Here is a 27,913-nt window from a genome sequence, read left to right on the forward strand (position 1 = left end):
AGTTTTATTATATTTATAAGAGAAAGATAGTCTGTACCGATTTTTCCCGGAAAAACCTGAGCGACTGCAGGCGTGACATGTGGGCAGAGCTAAAGAATGATGAGCGCGAGTAGGCTTTTGCATTGAGAGCATGTGGAAACTGTGACATTACCGTGAGAAAAAAACATCATCCAAAACAAACCATGGCTTACAGACAGATTCAGCGGTTTATTTATGATCCAGAATCAGATCCCGAGGCTGAAACTGAACAAGAGCAACAGCAGCAACGACTACAGCAGGATGTCTCTAAGTAGTATGTATTGAAACTGTATATATTTGCTCAGCGGTTTTGGAAAATGACTAAGTTCCTCTTTATGTCGTCTCTTTTTTTTTTTTAAGGTGTACATGTGGAAAGTGCAGTTTGATGACAACATCGCATGTTGTTTACTTGATGTGCTTACGCGCCGATAGCGAAGTTAACAACACAGAGATATTTGAAGCAGTTTTACTCACCGCCTGCGGTTCCAACACACGATCGTGACCCTTTTTCGTTGGGACTGCATTATCCTTAAGAAATAAACGATATGCAAATCCGTTGTCAAACTGGGCCTTGTTTGTAAAACAAGAATCTTCGAAATGCAGGGAACAAACAAAAACATTTACACAACTCCGTTGATGCTCTGTAAAAATAAACTCCATCCACTGGTCCCTTAATGCTGTTTTTTTTTTTTTTTTTTGGTAATCTCTGCAGGGTTGTCTTGCCCTGGCAACCAAAAACACACTTCTTTTGTGACATTTCGGTCTCTTGCTCTGATCAGTGAATGTCTCTGCTCTGCTCTACTGGAGCGCGCGCTCTTCCGGGAGAAGTGCCCTTAGAACCCATCTAAGGAAATTCCGCTCCATCTAACGTCACACAGACCCATACTCGAAATTTTTTTTCAGAAACTTGTGACAAACGTACAACTTAATTTTTGAAACTTTGTCCATGTTTAGCATGGGAATCCAACTCTTTAACAGTATAAAAAACTCAGTATGCATGAAATAGCATTTCACCCCCCCCTTTAAATATTTGCATGTCGTGCGTGTATGTGTGTGTCTCAGAATGGCATGCATTTAGTTTAAACCTTTCAAATTTCATTCCCTTTCAACCACCATAATACTCAATGAAAAAAAATTCTATAAGGTTACTCTTTTATACCAAATTTTCTTAAGGATAACGAGAGCCAGGCACATGTTGTAATGTAAGCTCGTCTTTAAAATAAGCACTGTGGATTTGCCTCTTGTGTGATTGCACCCAATTATGATTCTGTTTCATCTTGCTGCAGATGTTAGGTAGAAGTGGGGCTTAAAAGAAGAGGGGCGCCGACTGAGGGGTGTCAACAGACCCTCCGTCAAACCCTCTTTGAGCTCAGTGTCAGGTGCTTTGATTGGCGGGCCTTCATGAGGAGAGATTCTCTTCTCATCTGTCCGTAGAGTGTGACAGGTGAGTGCCACATCAAATACGGCTGAATGGAGAGAAGTATAGTGATCCTACACAGCAGGGAACTAGATGACACATGTGTGTGCCAAGGTGAGGGACAACAACCTTTGTGTCGCTTTCTTTCACACCGGCCCTGTTTGGTCAGGGTTCAAGCTCTTTAATGAAGTCACATTTGCTCGCACCAGTGAGAGGAATGATACTTTTTACAGCTTCTCCAAGACTGTTCAAACAGCAAGTGCTCACCAGACAGTAGTCCAGACGAAGTGAGGCAATAAAAGAGAAGACTTTCTTATCAAGTCAAACAACTATTGGTCCCTAGTTTACAGCATTCATTTTTATCAGCTTAGCATTCAAACTATTAGTCTGAAGTGAGGGCATCTTTAAAAACACATCTTTATACAAATACAGTGGCCTTATTTGGGCCCCTTTTTACTGCCACGTTTTTAAAATGTATGACTGTCATCTAATTATAAAACAAAACATCAAACCTTTCAGTAATCTCTGTTAAAGTTAATGCTGATTTTTTTTTATTAATTTCTTTCTCAGAACTAACTTAACCATTATTAAACATTTAAGTGGGTCACCCTTTATTTTAATGTCCTATTCTCACTATTAATTAACTGTTAACTACAGCTTTTGCCTTAGTTACTGCTTAGTGAGGTAGTTGTTAAGTTTATGTATTGGGTAGGATAAGGGATGTAAAATATGGTCATGCAGAATATGTGCTTAATGAGTACTAATAAATAGCCAATATGCTAGTTAAATGCATGAAAATAAGCAACGAGTTAATTATAAAAATTGGTCCCTATATTAAAATGTTACCTTTAAGGGTAAGACACACTTTTTTAAATGCCAGGACCAACCTGATATACAGTTATCACTTTTGAGACCCACCATAAACTTTTGAGAGTGAAATATGAGAAGAATGATGCATAATATTGAGCAGGCATTTCATAAACCTTGTAGAAATCTATCAAATGAGGCGAAACACAAACAAAGTTTGAATTTTGGTTTCTGAATATAGCAAGATCATCTTAAAGGCTATTAAAATAATGATGCACTGACATTAAACTCAAAATTCTTAAAGTGTTGATTCAATATCCGCTCTGATGAATGCGGTTAGGACAGGTTGCATATGATATTTATTTTTTTCCAGTGAATCTGAGTACATGCAGATTGTGCAGATTCATGCTGTATGTTTGTTATAACACGCAGAATGTGGCAAGAGTTGATGCTGAAAACAAGTACAGGAAATCCTGCTGTGATATGCAGGTGACTTATGTCAGACCAGTAATGCCTGCCAATTAACAAATTAATTGAATTTGTGAACTTTGGATTTAGTTTCATTTCAGAATGAACCTGTTAGCTTTGTGTCCAGATATTGAAGTTACATTATCAAAGAATATCGGCTAACAGTGCCATGCTAACCAGCAAAACCACAAACAGATGTTTTAGAAATAGTAATTATCGCAAGTTTTGTTCATCACATATATTATGAGCAAGGTCTCAAAAAAAGTAACAGAAATGTTATCATTCTGAACATCACATCTTATGTTTTATAATTTATTATTGTTTTAAACCTCCATCATTTAAAATGCCTTTTTGTAAAAAAAAATAAATAATAATAATAATACATTTTCATGTAATTAGCAATTAAACCTTTCACAAACAAACAGAATTTTTCCTCAACATTTTGAATAGTATATCTAATGCTTTATAATTAATAATTTCTTTAAACTTACTTAAATCTTTATCAATTAAAAAGTACTTTTTTTTTGGAAATTATTTGCTTCAGAATGTGCCTGTCAGGATTCCACCACCATCATCATCACTCCCTCCACCCACTCGCTCGTCATCCCCTGAATATTAATTGTCATCACCTGCATCTCTTCATCCTCATCACCGTCACCTGCTATCCTTCATCACTGCTCACCCTTATATACCCACTCTCAACCTTCAGTCTTCGTCTGATCTCGTCATTACATGGCTTACAGACTCTATCTCAACACTCGCCTGAGAATCCGCGAATCTTCTGAGAACCCTCAAAGATCGGCCAATCTTCTTCTACCTTCAGTCCTCCTTCGGTGATTCCACTTCCACTTACTGTGATCAGAGATCGTTCCGTTGTATTGATATTGGTCCATACTCGCTCTCACTCTGATATTCCCGTCTGGTTCGGAGCATTCTGCTAATAAAACTCACATACGGTCCATCCTGTCTGCCTCCTGTCTCGTTTGTGACAGAAGATCAGACCAAAGATGCAGAATCCTACGGAGCCTGGGGGAAATCCATCTCAAGACCCGTTTGCCGAACTAGTGCGAGCAGTGCGCCAGTCAATCTTCTCTTCTTTACCGGACAACCCTTCCGCCATCCCTGAAGCAATCCTTCACTCTGCACGCCAACATCAACTTCCGCAAACACCCGCTACTTCGCCGGCTGCCTCTGCGAGTCCCATGGCCCGACCAGCGCCGTTCAGTGGTGAGGAGGAGGATTGCAGCGGTTTTTTGCTTCAGGTTTCACTATATTTCCAAATGCAAGCGCATCAGTTTACCGATGATTCCGCCCGGGTGGCCTTTATTATTTCTCTACTCTCTGGCAGAGCTCTCCAGTGGGCACAATCTCTTTGGAATTCAGACTCCCCAGTGTTAAAGTCCCTGTCAGGTTTCATGTCTCATTTTAAGGAAGTCTTTGGCCAGGCTGTTTCAGATCTCTCAGTTCACGATCAGCTTTACAATCTCCGTCAAGGAAACTCCTCTGTCAGTACGTATGCCCTCCAGTTTCGCACCCTGGCGGCATCCTGTGGCTGGAACGAGTCGGCCCTGATTACCGCTTTCCGCCACGGCCTGAATCCGAACATCCGTCAGCTATTGGTTGTTTATGATGACTCCATGGGAATTGAGAACCTCATTCAGAAGACCATTCGAGTTTCACAACGCTTATCTGCCTGTGACAATCCGTCTACCGCTGTCAGTCCTCCGTCCTCGATTCCCATTGCTTCTCCTCCAGCACCTGAGCCCATGCAAGTGGACTCCACCCATCTCACTCCTTCTGAGCGCCAGCGTCGTATCCAGCTTCACCTCTGTCTGTACTGCGGGAGCGACAATCACCTCATCTGCTCCTGTCCTGTTCGACCTCAACGTTCTGCGGTAAGCTCCATTCAGATCCCTCCTAAAGTGGAATCTTTAAATCGTACCATGGTTCATCTACTAACCCCGCATATCTGTGTCTCAGCGCAAGCCCTTCTCGACTCCGGTTCAGCGGGGAACTTCATTTCAACCCAGCTCCTCCAAAAACTGAACGTCCGCAAGCACCGCAGCCTTCAAGAGCTCAGAGTTCAAACCATCCAAGGAAAGCCGCTGGGTCGAGGTCGAATCAGTCATGTCTCTCCCACATTAACGCTCCGCATTGGCTGTTTACACACAGAAGAGATCTCATTCTTGGTGCTGGAGGAGTCTACTGCTGAGCTCATCCTGGGACGCCCCTGGTTGATCCAACATCAGCCCACCATTGACTGGAAATCCGGGGAGGTTCTTCGTTGGGGAAAAAACTGTACACATACCTGTCTAGCTCCAGTCAAGAAGAAAGCCCTATCTTCTCCCTCTTCTTCGTCCTCCGTGCTCAAACCCAAGCTCCCAGTCTGTTCGACTTCAGTTGAGAGTCCAGAAGTCCAGCATCAAGTGGAGATTCCTGCTGAGTACAGGGGGTTCCAGGATGTGTTCAGCAAGCAGTTGGCGACCAAGTTACCACCCCATCGGCCATGGGACTGCGCCATCGACCTGCTACCTGGAGCCACTCTACCTAAAGGCCGTATCTACCCTCTCTCCATCCCAGAACAGAAGGCCATGGAGGAGTATGTGAAAGAAGCCCTTCAGCAGCAGTTCATCCGACCATCGGTTTCACCTGCCGCTTCCAGCTTCTTTTTCGTGGCTAAGAAGGATGGAGGCTTGCGACCGTGTATTGATTACCGCCATCTCAACTCCCAAACGGTCAAATTTCGCTACCCCCTTCCTCTGGTCCCAGCAGCCCTGGAACAGCTACGTGGGGCCCGTATATTCTCCAAGTTGGATCTGCGCAGTGCATACAACTTAATCCGTATCCGTCGGGGTGACGAGTGGAAGACTGCTTTCGTCACCCCTTCCGGCCACTATGAGTACAGGGTAATGCCGTTCGGCCTATCCAACGCCCCTGCAGTCTTTCAGAATTATATGAATGAAGTGTTCCGAGAGTACCTCAATAGATTTGTTGTAGTCTACTTGGATGATATCCTCATCTATTCTTCATCACTTCCTGAACACAGACGCCATGTCACTCTGATCCTGCAGAAATTGAGAGCCCATCACTTATTCCTGAAATTGGAGAAATGTGAATTTCACACCACGTCGGTACAGTTTTTGGGCTATATCATAAATCAGCATGGTGTGCAAATGGACCAGAGGAAGGTGGATACCATCCGGAACTGGCCGCAGCCCACTACAGTGAAAGAGCTTCAAAGATTCCTCGGATTTGCCAACTTTTACAGGAGATTCATCCATAACTACAGCATTATCAGTGCTCCTCTGACCTCCTCTTTGAAGGGCCAGACCAAGTCTCTATCCTTCTCCCCCGAAGCCATCCAAGCCTTCCAACAATTAAAAGACGCCTTTTCAACCGCTCCCGTCCTCGCCCATCCTGATCCAGATCTGCCATTTGTCGTCGAGGTTGATGCGTCTTCTACTGGAGTAGGAGCAGTCCTCTCCCAGCGGCAGGGTGAACCTTCCAGACTCCATCCATGTGCCTTCTTCTCCAAGAAGCTGTCCCCGGCGGAGCGAAACTATGACATCGGAAATCGGGAACTGCTTGCAATCAAGCTTGCCTTGGAAGAGTGGAGGCATTGGCTGGAGGGAGCCAATCACCAATTTCAAGTAATCACCGATCATCGTAATCTGGAATACCTCAAAGAAGCCAAGCGGCTCAATCCTCGTCAGGCCCGCTGGGCTCTCTTCTTCACCCGTTTTGATTTCGTTGTTACCTACCGACCCGGCTGTAAGAATGGAAAAGCTGACGCTCTCTCTCGCCTCCATCATTCCTCGTCTGAGGAGTACCGCCCTGAACCCATTCTCCCTCCAGCCGTGTTCGCCTGTCCAATCCTCTGGGACATAGACGATCAGATATCCCAGGAAAACCGTCTCCATCCCGCTCCGCCGGGAGGTCCAGAGGGGCTCACCTTTGTACCTCAACAATTCCGCACCGCCCTTCTGGACTCTGCTCATACAGCTCCGGGCTCTGGTCATCCAGGTAGCAGGCGTACCCTCTCGCTCCTCAGTCAACGGTACTGGTGGCCATCTATCTCCCAAGATGTCTCCCGGTTTGTCCAAGGGTGCTCAGTCTGCGCCATCTCTAATACTCCCAGAAAACTCCCGGAGGGTAAACTCGTACCTCTTCCTATACCCCGTCGTCCATGGTCTCATCTAGGTGTAGACTTCATGACTGACCTTCCTAAATCTAACAACTTCACCTGTATTCTAGTAGCAGTGGATCGGTTCTCGAAGGCTTGCAAGCTGATCCCCTTACCTGGACTCCCTACCGCCTTTGAGACCGCGGAGGCTTTGTTCCACCATGTTTTCAGAAATTTTGGAATTCCCGAAGATATAGTATCGGATAGAGGTCCGCAGTTCATATCTCGGGTATGGCAAGCCTTCTTCTGACTACTTGGGGTAACTGTTAGTCTATCCTCAGGATACCACCCTCAGACGAACGGCCAGACTGAGCGGAAGATCCAGGAGATAGGACGGTACCTCAGGTCATATTGCCACCAGTACCAGGACAGCTGGAGCCGCTACCTCCCCTGGGCTGAATACGCCCAGAATTCTCTCAGGCAATCCACCACCGGGCTCACTCCTTTTCAATGTATCCTGGGTTTTCAACCTCCTCTATTCCCTTGGTCTGGGGAGCCCTCGGAGGTTCCAGCCGTTGACTATTGGTTCCATCAGAGCGAGAGGGTATGGGACTCAGCTCACGTTCACCTCCAACAGGCAGTGCGAAGGCACAAGACCCAAGCCGATCGTCGACGGACAGACCCTCCCCAGTACCAACCGGGTCAGAAGGTGTGGCTTTCAACCCGAGACATCCGCCTTCGCCTGCCCTGCCGTAAGCTGAGTCCCCGATACATCGGACCATTTACCGTGCAGAGGCAGCTGAATGAAGTCACTTACAGGCTCAACCTCCCACCTCATTACAAGTTTTCACCCTCATTTCACGTCTCCTTGTTAAAACCCTTCATTGATCCTGTCACTTCTCCTCCCTCAGATCCAGGACCTAGGGACTTACCTCCTCCTCCCGTTCCAGTAGAAGAGGAGCCTATCTACCGTGTCCGCAACATCATGGATTCGCGGCGACGAGGCCCCCGGCTGGAATATCTAGTCGACTGGGAGGATTATGGCCCCGAGGAACGCTCATGGGTACCCCGCGAAGACATTCTGGACCCAACCCTCCTCACCCAGTTTCATGCAGACCATCCTGATCGTCCTGCCCCCAGAGGTCGTGGTAGGCCTCGCCGTCGCCAATGCCCCTCTTCTCAAGCGTCAAGAGCCGCCTCGGGAGGAGGGGGTACTGTCAGGATTCCACCACCATCATCATCACTCCCTCCACCCACTCGCTCGTCATCCCCTGAATATTAATTGTCATCACCTGCATCTCTTCATCCTCATCACCGTCACCTGCTATCCTTCATCACTGCTCACCCTTATATACCCACTCTCAACCTTCAGTCTTCATCTGATCTCGTCATTACATGGCTTACAGACTCTATCTCAACACTCGCCTGAGAATCCGCGAATCTTCTTCTACCTTCAGTCCTCCTTCGGTGATTCCACTTCCACTTACTGTGATCAGAGATCGTTCCGTTGTATTGATATTGGTCCATACTCGCTCTCACTCTGATATTCCCGTCTGGTTCGGAGCATTCTGCTAATAAAACTCACATACGGTCCATCCTGTCTGCCTCCTGTCTCGTTTGTGACAGTGCCTGTGCTGTGCATACATTTTTAAGTGTGTTTAAGTAGTCCAAATATGTTTTGGTGCTGCATTATATATCTATAAGTAAAATGTATTAAAATCACTCACATTAAACACCTCAGATTAGTCTTTTGCATGTAATCAAGCTAGAAGGACAAAAATGTCTGTCCTTTCCACACAGCTGTTTCTTTGAAGCAGTGACACATCTTTAAATGGTTGAGCTCCAAGCAGTTTCCATTATCACCTTTAACTTTGTGTTTCCCATACATCTATTCTTCCTCTGATCTCCTAAGTGTCGTCATTAACAATATCACACACACAGACACAAATAGATTCAGAAGCTTCAATGCTGAAGGCCACTGAGGCACTTCAAGCTAATTGAGCTGTTTAGAGCCCTTTGCTGTGAGTTTCTTTTTTTTTTTTTTGTATGTTTCACTCTTTGCATGAAAGAAAAATACTTTAGAGACACAAAAAGAAGCCCAAAAGTGTCTGTTTAAGTTTCTTTTAATACAGCAGATAATTGTCCTATACCTCTTGAGTCAGTAGAAAACTAAATGCTTTCCTTAGAGAACCAATTTGGCCTGAATTTAAAATCATCTCAAGAAAGGAAAACAACTGAAGAATTTGCCAGTAAACCTTTTAAAACCACCATGGGATTAATTTCATTGTTTAGTGTCTCCTTATCAAAAGAATATTATAATGATAAGATATTTGATTGAATTTCACATCTAATTAGTGGCATGTTTAGCTTCTAATGGGAAAATATTTTGCATATTGTAATTATGGTGTGTTTTGAGGCTTTTTCTAACTGTCCCGAACGACTCACATTAGAGGATTAAAACTCAAAGTGAATGAAATTCTGTTTAGTTTAAAGATAAGATATTCATTTTTTCCTTTTTTCTACAACAAAGGCAAGAAAGTTTTTTTAATGCTGCTGTTTATCAGGAATGCAACTGTTTTCTGAGAAAGCATGGACCACACACACACACATTCACACACACACACACACACACACACACACACACACACGCACACACACACACACACACACACACACATATGTTTGACATCCCATAGGCGTAATGGTTTTTATACTGTACAAACTGTATATTCTATGGCCCTAAACCGGCCCTACACCAACCCTACACCTAACCCAAACCCACACAGGAAACTTTGTGCATTTTTACTTTCTCAAAAAAAAAAAAAAACGAATTCTGTATCGTTTATAAGTGTTTTGAAAAATGGTGACATGGGTTATGTCCTCATAAGTCACCCTCTCCTTGTAATAACTGTGTCATACCCATGTCATTATACAGAGTTGTGTCCTGATATGTCACACACACACACACACACACACAATTTTGTCCCGCTCTTATGGAACAAAGCACAGCTTCTGTGGCTCTTTGCCATGCACACAAAAAGACTTGGCCCTAGTCAAGAAAAACTGCACTCTTTTTAACTCTTTTTTTAAATATCTGGAGCCTTGTTAAAGACTCACTAGGGGAAAGTCACTGTGGAGACCAACAAGGCATCTGTTGTGTTCTTTGTATTCTTATTCTTCACAAAGTGGGAGGAAGTTATGCCATGGACAACAGAGATGCTGCAAAAGATGTCTCTTTTGTTTGCACAAAACTGTAAAACAGATAAAGTGGAATTATGTAGGATTGCTTTGAATCATTTTGTAGCCGTTTGATACAACTGTTCAGACAATTATTCATCTGTTTTAATATGTGATCAACAGTGGCTACAAAAAGTATATTGACAATTATGTTTCACTAAAAATGGGAAACAAATGCTTCTGGAGCTTTTCTACAAAATAACTAAATGTTTGCCATTTTCCCAGCTGGTCTCAAGATGCTTTTAGTGAATGTACTGTACGCATCAGTTCCCTTCTATGCTTTCAGTTCAAACAGTCTATTGTTTTCATGTGAAACTTATTTTTGTGAAAAGTCTGCTTGCAGAGTGTGTTTATATTTAATTGCTTTTTTTTCTTTTCTAGTAGTTCACTGACATTCATAAATGTTATCCGAATACTTTGATATCTAGTAAGTGTTTGTACAGTCTCTTTTGCTCTCTTTCCTCAGTAGACACAGAAGCAGGAAGGAAGGTTTGGCCAGCCGTTTACTGCCAGCTCTGGCCGGCTCTTTCATGTCTCTGAAAGTTTTATTAGTGTTGTCATCAGGGGTTTTATGGCTGCTGTTTGGTCCTTTTTAAGAGCTGCTGTATTTAGAGGAGGTGTGATATAATGTCTGTGTCGATTGGGCTTTTTTGAACGAGCATCTGTCCTTCTGAAGACCATAAACACTCAGCCTTTCTCCCAAAGGGAATGTATACACTGTATTTGCCTTTAGGGTAGAGATCCCCTGAAGAGAATGGAGCAGTCTAAAAACAGTCTGTCAATAAAAATGACATTTTAAACTCGTCAAATAGTTACATGGAAACCAATAAAAGGGATTCAGTTGGTTATTACCCTAAAATAAAAACAATTCAGGATGAAACACGACCTCTATGAGTGGTTTAAAACCTACCAATAAATAAATAAATGAACATGAAATATTGATTTGAAATTATAAGAATGATATGACAGTGAGATAATACAAAATGTTAAATATGTAGGAATTCAGTTGCAGTGCTATTTTATTATCATTAAGATTATCTATTAATTATCTATTACAGCTAGTGAATTTTCATTTTCATTTGAATTTTAGCTTTAATTAAGTTTTTTTTTAAATATGTCTATATCATGTTATATTATTATTGTTATTATTATTATTATTATTATTATTATTTTTTTTTTTTTTTTTTTTTTTTACTTAAGTGGTAGTTCTCTTTAATTTTAGTGTATCAAGTTAAACTAAATGGAATTGATACATGTTGCCTTAAAAGTTTTCAATTAGCGGAAATGTTTTTATTTAAATGTTTTATTTATGGTTTTAGCTTTAGTTAACTACAATAACCCTGATCAGTTGCCATGGAAAGTGGTTAATTATACAATGTAGAGGTCATTCTAAAAATATATGACATCACAATTGCATTACTGATCAAAAGGGGTGTGAAGTAATACATTTTAAATACTCACATTACTGTAATTATGTTCTACATTTTTGCGGAGTTTAAAAATAGTGTACTTTTACTTTTACTTGAAGCATGCTCTGCCTCAGAGGCCTTACTGCATCACTTTTTTTCAGTTTTTCTGTGTTGTATTGAAATATTTTAAGAGTTGATATCAAAATGAAAACTGCCAGATGATATGTATTCTTTGTTATTTCTGTCAAAATATAATTCATATTTTATTACAAATAATAGAAGGAGAGTTAAATGGTTGAAGCATGCAAACGTAGTGTTTTCATGGGTTTAATAGCCTAACTAAATGATACCAATCTGCATGTTTCCCTTCCTATATAATTTGGTCCAATACGGAGTATGTGTGAATGTGAAATTTTGCGTGTGTTTGTAAGCCATCACCCTTTCTTGCTCTCTTATCTTCCAATAACCACAAGCAACAAATGCTTGCTGAGAGCCACCGGGGGCACCGCGGCTGTCATTACAGCCCGGCCACGGAGCGCAAATACCAGGCCCTAACCTGCAGCAGGGGAGCAAGGAAAGTGAAGAGGAAGAAAGAGACAGAGAAAGGACTGAGGCGAGTTAGCTCAGTAGTACCATAGTGAATGACCCCAACGTGACTCCTCAGCTCCTCAACAATCGCGCTCAGCCAGCTGGAGATGAGGGGTCGAGGGGGCCCCTCACCGAATTTACTGCCGACTCAGAGACATGTGAATGAAACCCAATCAGCTCAGGTTCCTGCTCAGCATGAGCCCCACACAAGGAGAAAAAAAGAATTGCGCAGGACTTAGCACAAATGTGGCTGTAGCTGCCATAAAGAGCCGGCGGAGGCACTTTCTCACTCTCAGACAAACAGCCTCTGCATTTTTATTGTCCTTCTCCTTTAGTTCTCTTCCTATTCGCTTTGCCCAAAAGTCAATTCATTACCACTTCTTGTTAATTTACTGCTGTTTGCTCCAATGTTAAACTGAAAATGAGAGAAAGTAAGGAAAGGGGCGAGTGTGAGAGAGGAGGAGGAGATTCCTGAAGAGGAGAAGACGAAGTAGAAAATACAGAGAAATACAGAGGGAAGCAGCTGTCTATTTAAAGCAGGCTGCAGCGATGCTCAGAGCTACCCCGCTGATCAATTAGCATATCTGAATCCTTGCGCTGCACGCTGTTCCCGCGCTAGCACGCTGCTAGGTGGCACTTCTGAGGGAGACGGCTTTTGAATGCGCACACAAGAATCCAGCAAACGCTCCGTGTTCCCAACCGTTTGAACAGCCACAAAAATGACTTGAAGTTCCCACTCCAAACTGGAGGGATAAAGAAAAAGTTTCACTTTTTCTTCTTTTCATGGTTATAGAGTGAGAGGACAGATGAAATTTACTTGCTTTTTTTTTTTTTACTTTATGTTTAATAATTCACTGTGATGTTTCTCCTGCTCTACAGATTTTTTGGGGGGTAAGGGATCCAGAAGAACAGACAGATTTTTTTCTCTGTACTGTCACCAAAAGGTTAAACTCGCTATTTTATTGATTTCTACTGTACCAATTATCTGAACTATAAGCTCACAGGACTCCTAATTACAGTGAATGTGAGCGAGTGGAAATTAACAAAAGTTTAAGTTAGGTGAACTCTGACCTCTATACCAATTTATATATAAAACAATTTGAACTAAGGATGATCAAAACATTACAGATGGATCTCTTGACTCAATACAAAAAGAATACAAACTTGCATACATTTCTAAATGTTAAATTAATAATAGAGATAATATATAGTAGATAATACCATAGTTTGGCATTTTGAATTACGATACTCTTTCAGAAAAAAAAACAAATTTTTTACAAAAGGTACACCAACATATTTGCATCTAAAGGGTGCATATTGGTACTTTAGAGGTACATGTTAGAACAAATGTGTGCACATTAGTATATGGCCTTTATCTATCTATCTATCTATCTATCTATCTATCTATCTGTCTGTCTGTCTGTCTGTCTGTCTGTCTATCTATCTATCTATCTATCTATCTATATGTATATATATATATATATATATATATATATATATATATATATATATATATATATATATATATATATATATATACACCAAAAGTGCTAATAATGCTAATTTTATCATGACTTTTTCATCAAATTTCCAATTTCCAATACATTTTCAAGTATCCAATTGTGAATAATATTCCCCATCAAAACGATAAAACCCTGAGTCTAATAACATGCTGGAAAATCCCTTTCATGTTTCATATCGAATACATGCTAACGCTAACACAGCAACAGTGCGTCTAATGTCTCAGACTTCACCCTGAGGGTATGTCACCATTCAGATCAAGACAAATCAACAACAGTGATGATGGCAGTGCATTCCCTCCCACATGGTTTAGAAAGTGAAATGATAGAATGGTTTGTTGCTCTACTGAGCACCTCAGTCTTCACAAAGGCTTAGGCGATCCTAAAAACAACCTTCTATGTCAGACCGACAAAGCATATACACTATATTTGGGAAAAGGCAGGTCAAGTTTTTTTTCTCTCTCATTCTCTCTCTCATTTTCCCTTTCTCTGTTTTCTGGATAGCCTTGAAGTTGGTCTCTCATCAGTCACAAAGCATGGTTCTATTGATGGGATCCAGGAAGGGTACTGACGGTTCCATAATTTGGGCAGGGGAACACAAAAAAGCCCTGCCTCCCGCTGTGCACAGCATGCCACTGCAGGCAGCAGGAGCTTCACATTTTATTAACCTGGGAGAGCAGCCCCACTGCAAATAAAGCACATTCAGCCAGCTACTGATCTTTGTCACAAAAACAATACCATCATAGCATACCTCTCTCAGCACTTGCTCTTTTTCTCCATCATACGCGTTCATATGGGCACATGCAAACGCTCAGTGTAACTCTTTCTCCCTTTATCAGCCATTCAGTCTTTTACTTTCCCTTCAACTCATCCTTTCTGCACGCCACCTCGTTCCAACTTTCTCAACATTTCTCTCTCTGTCACCCCCCTTTTGCTCTTCATAGTGTCTCTTTCATTCGGTCCCCACAGTTGGATACTTCACACTTAGAGGTATAGCAGCTCAATGAATAGGATACATCTGGCTTCAGAAATTGACATTCGACAGAGAATGCTTTGCTTTCAGTTATTGGAGCCCTAAGACTGACAAGAGCGACTGACTTATTTCACTGGATCTGTCTGTTGCTTTTGATACAGTGAGCCACCAGATTTTCCTGTCAACCCTATTGGAAAATTGCATCTCAGGAACCACACACTAGTGGTTAGAGTATTACCTCTCAGAAAGGCCCTTCAAGGTGTCTTGGAGAGGTGTCCAAGTCACAACATCTAGCTACTGGGGTGCCTCAGGGCTCAATTCTTGGACCATTTCTCTTCTCTGTCTGCATACCATAGGTTCTGTCATTCAGAAACATGGCTTTTCATATCACTGCTATGCTGATGACACTCAACTCTATTTCTCATTCAATCCTGATGATCGCTGCTTGTATCGCAGCATCTCTAACAGCCATTTCTTGTTGGATGACGAACTATCACCTTCAACTCAACCTGGCTAAGACAACCTGGTTTCAACAAACCCATTTTATTAAAATTTCACCATACAGTTAGACTCTTCAACCATAACAGTTAGAAACCTTGGAGTTGTAAAAGATGAAAAGCTGAATTTCTTAAACCGCACTGCTAAAACAGCTCGGTCCTGCAGATTTGCTTTATACAGCATTAGGAAAATCAGGCCCTTTCTTTCAGAACATGCAACACAACTCCTTGTTCAAGCTCTTGTTCTATTCAGACTAGACTATTGCAATGCTCTCTTGGCAGGTCTTCCAGCCACTTCTATCAAACTTCTATGTAGATATCACTTCTATCTACAATTAATCCAATATGCAGCTGAAAAATCAATCTTTAATGAGCCGAAAAGAACATATCACACCATTAATTTGCACTGGCTACCAGTAGCTGCTCGCATTAAATTCAATGCATTAATGTTTGCCTACAAAACCACCACTGGCTCTGCACCCATTTGGTCCATTCATATACAGTACTTCAGAGTTATTTTACTTTCACAGACTTCATTAACTGTTCCATCCTGATGGAATGACCTGCCCAACTCAATCCGAACAGCTCAGAGTCTTAGCCATATTCAAGAAATGACTAAAAAACATCTGTTTCTAATACTACTTTATTTATTTATCTTAAGAAACTAATAGCTTTCTATTCTTTCTATTCTATCTACTTGTTTTTCTTTGTCTCTCTCTCTCTCTCTGTGTGTGTGTGTGTGTGTGTGTGTGTATATATATATATATATATATATATATATATATATATATATATATATACACACACGTGTACTACGTTAGGCTAACCAAGACTTATATATTAAAATATATATTATAATTATATATTATTTAATATATATTGTTGCTGTTTTGTTAGTTTTGTCTGCTTTTATTGTCAGCATTTGTAAGTTGCTTTGGATAAAAGCATCTGCTAAATGACTAAATCTAAATGTTAAGGTAATGTAAATATCGAGCATCGCGTTAGTTCAGTCAGGTCATGTTAGTCATGCTTGCATCAGCTGACAGTCAGCTGTTCCTGACATGTACCAATCCAGTCTTGACACATATCACCTGTGGTCTATTTAAATTCCCATTATTCAGTGTCTCTTCCATCGCATTGCTGCTTGCAATTAACTCCCTCCTCCAACCCCAACTCCACCAACTGAACCTGTAATCTGAATTAACTTGTTCTTTCTTTACAGTGTCTTCATTGGAAGCAGTCTCTATGACATTTTGTTTACAACTCCTGTAATTGTGAATTGTAATTATATATGCTTATAATGGTTCTGTTCTGTACCCCAGGGGGGTTTGTCTTGCTGCTCTCCCCGCTCTGTCCAAGCACGGCTGCATGGACAGGCATGCGGACTGTTGCCCAGAACTAACCATACCGCCAACACTAACTGTATGCAGTTATAATTGTAATTAAATGTACTTGACAGAAGTGGTCCTGATTGAAATTAGATTAGCCCTCCACCTGCTCCATTCTGTGTGCATGTATCTTTATATGTATATTATTATTATTATTAAAACAACTTTGAAGAGCAGCACATTTCAAGTTAAAGAAAATGTCAGACCATAAACTTAAATTTTGTTGTAAAAATGAAGTTTCAAACCTCCATGACTTTCTTTCTTCTAACTCAAAATGAGAAATTTTGAATAATGTGATGTCATTCTTTTCCACGCTATTACAATGAACGGGGATTTAAGCTTTCTAGCTTCAAAAAGAACACACACACACAAAAACCATTAAAGTGGTCCACTTGGCTGTATATAAAGTCTTCTGAAGCCATATGATTTTTTAGTTTTAGCCATATGATGAATTTTTGGTTGAAATTTAAGTCATTACCCACTGCTAATCCTCCCCAGTAAAATGTTAACCACTGCGACCAAATCATTGAGTAAGTTGAACTTAAGAACTGAAATGATTCATGCACAAATCATTCAGACTGGTTTTGTGAACTGGATCCACAAATCACTGACAACATCACACTCAAAAGAATTAGTTAACAAATCAGACAAGACAATATTCAAACTTCTCTCATGACCACAGACACATATTTACAAAAGTGAAGACAAGTCTCCTAGATCCTATCATTGACGTCTACCTGTGAAAAAGAATTGTGCTTAATTTCATTGTGCTTTTGTAGTGGACTTAACATTTTTTTTTCAAGTATTTTAAAAACAGTATTTGCAGATATATTACTGAAATAATGTCACAGTATATTTGTGGCTACATTTCTTAAAATTAAATGTTTTTAATGAAATGTATGAATTAGGAATTCATTGCATTTAATATAAATGTAAAGTATAGTGCATTTTCATTTTCAGTGTTTGAAATCACAACATTTAGATCACACGAAATTGTATTTCTTTGACGTAGCCTACATTACTTTCATAATAAGTATGCTGTGGTGTACATAAAGACCCACACATCCATGCACAAAGGGCAGGGGTCTGCTTTTTTACACCACATGTTGAGTCTTGCAAGACTACTGATGGAAAGAAGATCCGTCCTATTCAGTTACAATTGTTTTACTATTGCAAGAGACAACTGAACAAACGCAAAGCTGAATTATAAGGGACAGATTGCCAATATTTATCTTTAAAGTATTAAACACAGGCAAATGAAGAAATATTTGTTTCACACTATGTTTTAAACCCCTGTATAGAGAGAGAGCAAACACATCTTGTTGAATCAGTACAAGGATAACAAAAAAGTTGTGCAACTTGCAGATTCCCTGACAAATATTGAATGCTAACAATCTGGCTTATACATCAATAAATCAGTGAAAACTAAACGTATCAACTTGACATCAAAACCATCTGATGGAGGGCAGTTTCTAGCCATTTTGATGCCCTAGGCGAAATCCCTATTGGCGTCACAGGAATAAATGACATTTTAAAACAGTTATTTTAAATTGTAAAAGTATTTCGCAATATTACATTTTTTATTGATTTTTTTTTTATCAAATAAACACAGCCTTCATGAGCATAAGAGACTTCTTTCAAAAATAGAAAAAAATCAGACACTCCAAACTTTTGAAAGGTAGTGCATTAACAAAGCTGTGAAACAGTGATCACTAACTCACCAGTAACTAAACCAGCCACATACATCTCAATCTGTGTTACTGATAGAAAAGGATAATGTTTCTTTATCACAGTATATAACACTAAACTGTGTAATATTTTTGTAGAAGATCAAACCACCCCCAACATCAATCCTTCGACCCCAGTTATAAGTTTATTCCTTTTAAAGTCCTCCAGAAAAGGAATTTCTCTCCAGGTTTAGGGAAGTATTCCAGGTGGGAGTGGATCTGGTAGTACCAGTCTCCATCAGCCAACTCCTCAGTGGACATCACATCAGCTGTGACCTCTTTATCATCTCTCAACCACGTCAGTTCGATGTGTTTGCGGTAGAAGTCACACCAGACTGCACATCACATCAGCTTTTTCTCATTAATTTTTCTGTTTCCCTGTCTGACTGGATAATGACCCATGTTTTTACATACAGAAAAGGAAAACATATATAAAACATCCAAGTTGTGGATTAAAGAGGCAGACAAACAACAAATGCCATCAAGCATGCTTTACTCCATACTCATGTTCAAAAACACATGCATCACAACACAAATGAGCATCACATCACATGACTCATATACTGACTCCTAAGAATGAGCACCAAAGAATGCATTATTTTAATCAGGTAACTACAATTATGCAATATCCCAGTACACCATGATACAGAAATAAGAGGACATATATATGAACACCAAAAGGTTTAACAATTTAATCTGTATATTATCCTCAATTTTATCTGTATATTACCCTACCCCAAAATGAAAATGTACTCACTGTCAGGTCATCCAAGATTAATTTGTTATCAGATTTGGATAAATATAGCATTTATATCATTTGCTCTCCAGTGGATCCTCTGCTGTGAATGGGTGCTGTCATAATAAGAGTTCAAACAGCTGATAAAAACATCACAATAAACCACAGGTAATGCACAAGTAATTAAATTGATAGATACCACTGCAAGTCACACTCTTGACTGTAAATCGTCAGTCTTGTTTCAAGATAAAATAATATGACAAACGTTTATTGTCATAACATGTGACTAAATGAGGAATAATGAGGAAAAAGCACTAAAATGGAATGAGAACCTATAGCTTTAAGCAGGATTGGATCAGAAATTAGACTGTAGAGAGCATTAGTGGAAATAGTTAAATCTACTTATGCTTGCGATGCTCTTGGAAAACGCAGTCATAAAACAATGAATGCCATAATGGGTAAGGCACAGTCAAAATATAGGTGACAGTGACCTCTGGTGGTTAACAGCTGAAACACCAGTCTTAAAACTTTGATGAAAACTCAGACTCGTGAGTAAAATAAATTGCGAGGGGAAAAGTGTGAGAAAAAATACGCTATTGATGTATGCCATCTAACCTTGACCTTTGTACAGCTTTTCTTTTACTGTCTATTTGTACAGCGAAAGTATTTACGACACTTGTAACAGATAATTGCCACAAAGACCCAAGAATGGTCTTAGACCACAGACTGGGCTAGAAAATTATCTGTTAAATGGCCAGTGAAGCAATAAACCGATCATTAACACTTTAAATTCAGTTCTTACTCCAGTTATAGATCATGGGTGATGGTACAATCTGCCATTCATGTCAAACCAGAATATCCAGTTCATGACTGACCACAGTACCACACTGAATAATAAAGTGTGTAGGTGAAAGCATCCAGCCACTCTATGGTTGAACTCACTCCTGTGAACAAACATGGCTGAAACATTTTGTGGAATAATGTTTTTCATTGCCTATTTACTATTGACTGAGGGCCAAAGTAAGTAAATCCTTTTCTGCAATTTTAAATTAATAATGGTTTAATATAATGTTTAATGTTTTCGATATGTGTAGTGTGAATAGCATTGATAATCTTCCTGTTCATGGAGATTCCATGATATTGTAATACTTTCATGTTAAAACATGAGTTGTTGGTTTATTCTATTTAGTATAAGACTGAAATAATTTTATTTTTTTCACTGTGCATTGGAGAAATGATCATATAGATTTAATTTAAATATTCATTTAAATGAAATAATTTGTTAATTAAAAACTTTTAGATGAAATGTGACAAATCTTCTACACTGTCTGGAATATTTAGGTTATATTGAATTTGGCCTGACTGAATTTTGCACTGGATCACCTGGAAGTAATGAAATTCTCTTCACTTATGATACTGAATTGGCTGCATACATGGACTTAGAAGAGGAGAAACTAATTATCTTAGTACCTGATATTGCATATAGTATTCCTGGTATTGAATCACTAGTCACGGAATATATTAACCCCACTGATGTTGGATTAACACCTTTGTGCAAAGATGCTTCTTCTAAGATGCTCTCTGTTCATGAAGCTGAATCTATTGGTAAGACATTTTTTTTTTACTCCACACAGTAATAATGTAAAACACATTTGATTAAACTTTTAATTATGTCATTTTAATAAGAATGTTTTAAAATAAATTGTAATTATTTTTGGTATACATCACAAATGCAGAGAAGTATAAAGACGGTTATTGAAAAACAAACATGCAGTGATAACATTTTTCAGACCCCCCCTGGACCTCAGTTTACTCCAGGAACGATGTCAAATTAAATGTCAAAAACACCCTTATTTGTCTGGTATCTGGATTCTTCCCTCCACCTGTCAGAGTCTCATGGACCAAGAACAATGTGAATGTGACAGATGAATCAACTCTCAGCAGATATTACCCCAACAAAGATAAAAACTTTCATGTATTTTCTCGATTGAGTTTCATTCCGGAGGAAGGAGACATTTACAGCTGTTCTGTGGAGCACAAAGCCCTTCAACAACCTCAAACCAGAACATGGGGTGGGTTTCATATTGACAGTATTGACAGTTCCTTTTAAAAACACTTGATTCACAAATATCCATGTCTTTGTGTGCAGATGTAGAGATAACGGAGCCCAGTATTGGTCCATCAGTGTTCTGTGGAGCTGGTCTGGCTTTTGGTCTGCTGTGTTTCATCACTGGGGTCTTTTTTATTGCCGAAGGAAACAAATGGATATAATTTTACACACTAACAGAAACACTTATTAGTTCTTTTGTCATACTTATGCCATGTAAATTTTCATTGTAATATCTGTTAAAATACTGAATGTTCCACATGTTTCAATGCATAATCTTCCAGGCCAGACCTGCATAATAAACTGGAAATTTAAATGAAGTAAAAAATAAATAAATAAAATGATGTTATATAGTTTAAGCAGTTGTTATTTTATTTTATTTTATTCTTTAATGTTATTAATTTGCTCCCAGAAGACACATGGCCTGTCGTGGCCTCCCAGAAGACACATGTTCTCATGTGTCTTCTGGGACATTCCATGTCTATTCCAGACAGTTCTCTCTCCACCTTCAATACCACGACTTAGGTGCCCTTGAGCAAGGCATCGAACCCGCAACTGCTCCCTGGGCGCCGCAGCATAAATGGCTGCCCACTGCTCTGGGTGTGTGTTCACAGTGTGTGTGTGCACTTTGGATGGGTTAAAGGCAGAGCACAAATTCTGAGTATGGGTCACTTTCACTTTCACACATATACAAAACGAAGAGTTAATATATTTATATTGGATTACTACTAGCATATAATACAGCACTAATATGTTTGTGTTGGCTTCAGTTATGATCCACAGTAAAGGGAATCCCTGCTCCAGAAAAAAAAAATGGATCGATTTATAGTATATTTACATAACAGGGATCAAGGTTTGGCTAGTAGCATACAGTAAGCAGTTAGACCCTGCTTGTAGAGTCCATGCATAATTATATAATTGTCTTTGAAAACAAAATTGATTAGACAAGAAAAACCCACACCTGGAATTGTTAATATAAATGAAATATTTTAATATAAACTTACTACATCATAGCTGCATGTAGCTGAATATATATATATATATATATATATATATATATATATATATATATATATATATATATATATATATATATATATATATATATATATATATATATTACAGATTTTAAGAGGGAAATACTTTTAAAAAATAATTTAAAAAAGCCATTTTTTTTTTTTTTTTTTGCAACCAAACGTTTCTCATTGAAGTTCTTTATGGATGCTTGCACTAAAGTTTTTGTTGCATGTATGCAAACGTTTAAGGGCTCCATACTATTAAGGAGAAAAAAACAACACTTGAAATGAAAATTGTAATACAGAAGCCCAAAAACCATAAGAAATGTAACTGTGACTATATAAAGCATAGAATAGCTTTTATTCTTAAATAGACAAACTGAAGAGACATATTAAATCAGATTTGGACAATCAGGCAATGAGACATATAGGGACCTGATGTCTGATTATTGTTACACATGGTTCCCATGAAGGGATGTTGCACACTCAGATGTTACACCTACTGCTGTTCAGTGTCGTTCGGTGTCTGAAGTGGAATTAAGCAGGCTGGAAGTCTGTAAAAGCCTGTAGAGAGAAACAAAACAACATTTCCAACATCTACAGAGATTTTATTACACCACCAAAGGCTGTCTTCATTCTGTGCTATGAATACCAACCTGTTTGTTTTCTTTTATAGTAGATCTGTCCTCCAGCTGCCATAAAAACCCCCATCAGCAGCCCCACAGCCCCAAGAATGATCTTAGGCCTTTCAGACTCTGACAGAGGAGGATCTGTACAATGAACGAAAAATCTTAAATATGTCCAGTGAAGCAATAAACTGATGGTTAACACCTTAAATTCATCATAACTGATCTCACCCCAGTCATAGATCATGGGTCTGTTGGAGCTGGCGTGCTCCACCACACAGGAGACTTTCTCTCCAGGTGTAGGGAAGTATTCCAGATGGGAGTGGATCTGATAGTACCAGTCTCCATCAGCCAGCTCCTCAGTAGACGTCACATCAGCCGTCACCTCTGTATCATCTCTTAACCACGTCAGTTTGATGGGTTTGGGATAGAAGTCATAGGCACTGCACACCAGAACAGCTTTCTCCTCCCCTTTAGCTTCCCTGGCTGACCGGATAATGACTTCTGGTTTAACTATACAAGTGAAAGAAAGAGTTAGACATGATTTTTATTCATATCAAGCCAAAATGGGTCTGAAAAGAATAATAATATCACAAGACTTCGATATTAAGAATTACACAAGAAATAAATTAATTTTCCACCTGTCATCCCTGCATAAGGGACAATGATCTGTGCAGCTTCTTTGCAGTTTTTAATGCCAAATTCTGCCTGTGCTAGTAAAATCTTGTTTTTATTGTATTCTTCAGCCCATTTCTCTCCAAATGCAGTGTAACCAACAGCCTTATCCTCAGTACTGTTAAATCTAACATATTCAATCTTGTTGTAGGTGACTGAGTAGATAAACTCAGTTTTTTCTATGGAGCTTACTCGACACAGAGTTTGAACATATCCAAAATATCCATGTGCTGAAACAGAAAAAAAAAGAGACAAACATTTTTTATTTTTCAAATCTGAATAAAAACAAATTGTTAATTAGAAGTGTGATCTTTCACACTAGATGCTGAGAAAAGTACTGAAAGGGATGAAATTGCTATTCAAGATTTGAATTTGTAAGCATTTTGTTTTTTAGATTAATCCACTTCAACACACAGGTATTTTGGACATATAAAACTTCTCTTACCTTTTTCAAACAAAGCGGAAAAAAACATTGCGAGATGTACTACACGATTGTACTTCATTTTGCATTTTGTGAATAAATATGCCTGTGTACAGAAACACAGCATGCCTGCATATGATAATCCCACCCACGATGATACACTGACATATCATTTGCATTGCAAAAACTGCTGTAGATCAAATACACATCGTGGTCCTCCTGTTTCAATAAATGATGTAAATAATTTACTGTAAATCATACATTGAACCTACATGCATTAATTCAGTCAAATATGAACAGTGTATGATAAAACTAAAGAGTTTTTGGAGATATGAAGGATGTACTACTACTCTGTAGGTACTCAAGATTAACAAGAGATTAGGTGAAACTTTGTATGTTTTGTACCCTTTAAGCTACTTCAACTTCAAAAGGACATACCAGAGGAATGAATAATCAAAACACAATCATATCAGTCATATGGTCTAACTGCACCATTGTGCTGCTTCTTCTTCTTCTTTTAGAGAGAGAAAACAATGTGAAATGAATTCTGTTTGCATGACAGATTTCAGGAATTTATTTTGTTGAACTTACAAATGCTTTGTAGCCTATAACTTCCTATAAGTTCTGTCTTAATATCAACTAACCATCATATCTCCATTTACTGTAGACTGTAAAAAATGATCTGATGAAAAAGTTATGATAACTTATATATGTCATTTAATCAGACATTTAAAAAATGTGTTTTGAAATTTTAACTCAATTGTTTGAGTTTTCAATCTTCCAATTTAGGTTCATAAGTTACTTCAATGGATCACAACTACCGATGAAGCCAGGAATCGAGACGAACAAGTTTACACACCAGCAAGCAATCAAACTTCAGTCGGCGGTGCCTCATTTTTCCGTCAGACAGGACGAGTCAGGTTGGCATGAACAAGTTTCTTTGGCAATGAATGTTTGGGGCTTACCCTCCTTGTGAAGGGTGTCAATGATTGTCTGCTGGACAACTGTCAGATCAGCAGTCTTCCTCATGATTGTGCACAACCCTTCTATTTATCTTAGCCTCATTATGTGACCTGTACCCAACTGAAGTTTGGTACCAAAAAAAGTATTGATTGCAAGGTTGAAATGATTGAAGTGTTCATGTACAGCTTGTATTGGCTTAACATTGGTTTTAATAATAAAAAAAAAAAAAAGTTTGTACTCAAATTTGTCTGTTTTTATAATTAAATTAAAACAAGACATTCTTTTAGATCATCTTAACTTGATACCCTAATTCAAAGACATTACTTAATTGAAATTACTAATTTGAACCCACTTATGGGGATAAGTTAACAGAATGCTCATTACTGAGTTCACTTTATTTTGAACCCGCATAGCAACAATAATTGTATAGTAATGTTGACTCACAGAAGGCAGCTGCTTAACTTATGATTTTAAGTAGAACCAAGTAGATATTTTTTATAGTGTACTGTATGCAAAAGTTCTTGGGCTGCTGGCTTTGGCCACTGGAGCAGTTTTTATTGCCAAAGGGAAAAAAATGGATATAATTGTACTGATACACTAGTACTTGTTAGTTCTGTTGTCATGTACACATTTGCATTGCAAAATATATCAAAAATACCGTGACTTCAGGTTTCAGTGTATAAACTAGACCCTTTCATAAACTTAGATTTAGATCAAGTAAAGATGTTATTACTACTCAACTTTCAGTAGTTGTCGTCTCTGCTTTGCAAATGGTTGTTATAAAACTTTATTGATTAATGTTGTTTATGTGATGTTGTTCCATCTTTTGGTGTGGATACACTGATATACACTACTTCAAGACAAACTATTATTCACAGTATGCACAAGTCAGGTTTCAAAATAAACAGATTCAACAAAATAGTCACTATCACAATATATATATATCTATACTAGATTACTATACTACTAGTGTAATACAGTGTAATACAATTTTTTTTTTTTTACATATTTGTAAATACAGTTTTCTTCATATATAGACCTATGTGTGTAACTAACAGCCCCAAATCCAGTTCACTGTGATAGAAACAGACTTCAGTCTTAATGAGTTTTTATTTATTTTTTTATTATTATTTTTTTATTTTATTGAATATTAAAAATAACAGAGTATAGTTTACAAACAAGAGTACATATAACCATACATGTCAGGGGTAGTACAAAGAGAGAGAGAGAGAGAGAGAGAGAGAGAGAGAGAGAGAGAGAGAGAAAGGCACTTTACATGAATTTGTATCTATTAAACAACTGTATAGTTTTTTTATTGCTTTCAAATTTTTGCTTTTGGATATTGTCTCTAAATTTACTTAATATCTATTTTAAATTCTTCAAAATGTGGCTTTTTTCATTTCATTTGACTTTATGAATAAAGTAACGGGCAATTATAATAATTAAATCAAATATAAACAGAACACTTCTATCTCCATCAAATTAAAAACATTTTAGCATTTCATCATGTTCTTCAAGGTTAACAGGCATAGTCTTTCTTTGTTAGTAAATACTGAGTTCTTTCCAAAACATTTGGTTCACGGGACACTCCTTAAATAAATGATTACCATAATAATAATAATAGTGTCAGGGGAAATTTGACAAAAAAACACAAATATCTTCCATATTCACTTTGAAACGCTGTACCACAAGTGGGTAAACCCAATAAAAAATTTTGTAACTTCTTTCACTTTATTTGTGATGCAGTATATGAGTTGTCATCCAAATTTTTCTCCGATCAAGATATTTTTTAAATAGAGAATTCCAGAGAGTGATAACAGCAAGTATACTTTTAGATTGAAGAAGGGAGCATAAAAAATATATATATTATCACATCCAAAACTTGTGAAATCCTTGCCCCGCAACATAATACAATAAGTAAATTCTTCAATTGTTTGTAAAGAATAATTATTACTTCCTTCTAATAGCCTCAAAATTTCCTTGGGAATTGCCTGTAAAACAAAACAGTATTGAATTGGATCGACTAAAAAGTTATGAATGTGAACATATTCAGTATAATTTTATAAAACACCATCTTTTTTGATCAGCTGTTTAACCCAAATAATTCCCTTTTCAAACCAATCTTCAAAAAATATTTATTTGGCATTATGACTATACATAAGAGTCCATGAAATAAATGCTTGCTTGTGGAAATTTGCAAGTGTAATGGCTATTTTATTAATATCATAATCACATTTCAATATGAACTCAATACTACCTACTTTTTGAAATATAAAGTTACTGTATACCATTTACTTTCTTATTTTTTAAATAATTTTGGAACCATTTTAGTTTAAATTTTGTGTTAGATGTCTTTAAATCTAAAACATTCAATCCTCCATCAATTTTTGATGTGCAAATATTTTCTTTTTTAATATAGTGTGATTTGTTCTTCCAAATAAATTAAAAAAGTTTGGTATCTATCATTTTAATTAATGAGGGGGTTATATCTAAAACTTGAAGAATTCTGTTTCTTTTCAAATGATTGAATAATAGGTGAGTTTAACTCATTCCCGACTTCCTTATTTTTAGATATCTTAATACCCAGATATTTCACAACTTCTGGAATATCGCATATTGCTGGAAAGTTACAGGAACCTATAGAGCCATAAGCTCACATTTATTAATATTCAGGGAAAGACCAGATACATATGAAAATAATTGCAGGCATTTAATTGCGTTTTCAACTTCAGTATAGTCTATTAAGGAAAGGGTAGTGTCATCTGATAATTGTGTGCATTTAATTTATTTTTCTTCTATTTTGATACCACGAAAAGTATCTTTTTTAATATGAATGGCCATAATTTGTGCAACCAACAAAACAAGTATAGAACAACCCTGTCGAATCCCCCTTTTGATTCAAATCTATGCAATTTTACAGAGCTAATAATCTTGTTAGGGTTCTGATTACTTTTTGAAATTTGTCCTCAAAACCAAAAAAATAAAGTTATGTTCGATAAGGTCTTATAAAAAAAATTAAAAAAAAGAAAAAAAAAAGAATAAAACCATTTTTATTGATAATTTCATTATAATCTAAAAGATCTAATACAAGTCTAATATTATTGTAAATATGTCTTCCTTTTATAAAACCTTACTGCACCTCATCAACAATAGATTCTAATCCTGATTTTAACCTTTCAGCAAATATAGAATTCATT

General features: G+C 38.1%; 2 protein-coding genes across 2 annotated transcripts; one reads left to right on the forward strand and one right to left on the reverse strand.

The window, feature by feature from the left end:
* The first annotated feature begins 19,838 nt into the window (after positions 1 to 19,838).
* Positions 19,839 to 21,411, forward strand: LOC113098080 (H-2 class II histocompatibility antigen, A-U alpha chain-like). Its single transcript, XM_026263065.1, has 4 exons — positions 19,839 to 19,928; positions 20,250 to 20,513; positions 20,699 to 20,980; positions 21,058 to 21,411. The coding sequence occupies exons 1-4, from the start codon at positions 19,865 to 19,867 to the stop codon at positions 21,177 to 21,179; spliced, it is 732 nt and encodes a 243-aa protein (XP_026118850.1). The 5' UTR covers positions 19,839 to 19,864; the 3' UTR covers positions 21,180 to 21,411.
* Positions 21,412 to 22,191: 780 nt separating this feature from the next.
* On the reverse strand, positions 22,192 to 23,856 carry LOC113098079 (rano class II histocompatibility antigen, A beta chain-like). The gene is made up of 5 exons (XM_026263063.1): positions 23,778 to 23,856; positions 23,299 to 23,562; positions 22,889 to 23,170; positions 22,688 to 22,801; positions 22,192 to 22,595 (listed from the first exon to the last, which is right to left on the reverse strand). The coding sequence occupies exons 1-5, from the start codon at positions 23,833 to 23,835 to the stop codon at positions 22,531 to 22,533; spliced, it is 783 nt and encodes a 260-aa protein (XP_026118848.1). The 5' UTR covers positions 23,836 to 23,856; the 3' UTR covers positions 22,192 to 22,530.
* Positions 23,857 to 27,913: the final 4,057 nt, after the last annotated feature.

This window comes from Carassius auratus, unplaced genomic scaffold, assembly GCF_003368295.1.
Source record: "Carassius auratus strain Wakin unplaced genomic scaffold, ASM336829v1 scaf_tig00216413, whole genome shotgun sequence".
Classification (NCBI taxonomy): domain Eukaryota; kingdom Metazoa; phylum Chordata; class Actinopteri; order Cypriniformes; family Cyprinidae; genus Carassius; species Carassius auratus.

Bases quoted from the DNA above. Each gene is read 5' to 3' on its own strand.
- LOC113098080 (XM_026263065.1), top strand. From the start codon at position 19,865: ATGGCTGAAACATTTTGTGGAATAATGTTTTTCATTGCCTATTTACTA. The intron at 19,929-20,249 runs GTAAGTAAATCC...TGGAATATTTAG, and splicing joins ACTATTGACTGAGGGCCAAA to GTTATATTGAATTTGGCCTG. The intron at 20,514-20,698 runs GTAAGACATTTT...AACATTTTTCAG, and splicing joins TCATGAAGCTGAATCTATTG to ACCCCCCCTGGACCTCAGTT.
- LOC113098079 (XM_026263063.1), bottom strand. From the start codon at position 23,835: ATGAAGTACAATCGTGTAGTACATCTCGCAATGTTTTTTTCCGCTTTG. The intron at 23,563-23,777 runs GTAAGAGAAGTT...TTTCTGTTTCAG, and splicing joins TTCCGCTTTGTTTGAAAAAG to CACATGGATATTTTGGATAT. The intron at 22,596-22,687 runs GTTGGTATTCAT...TTCTCTCTACAG, and splicing joins CTATAAAAGAAAACAAACAG to GCTTTTACAGACTTCCAGCC.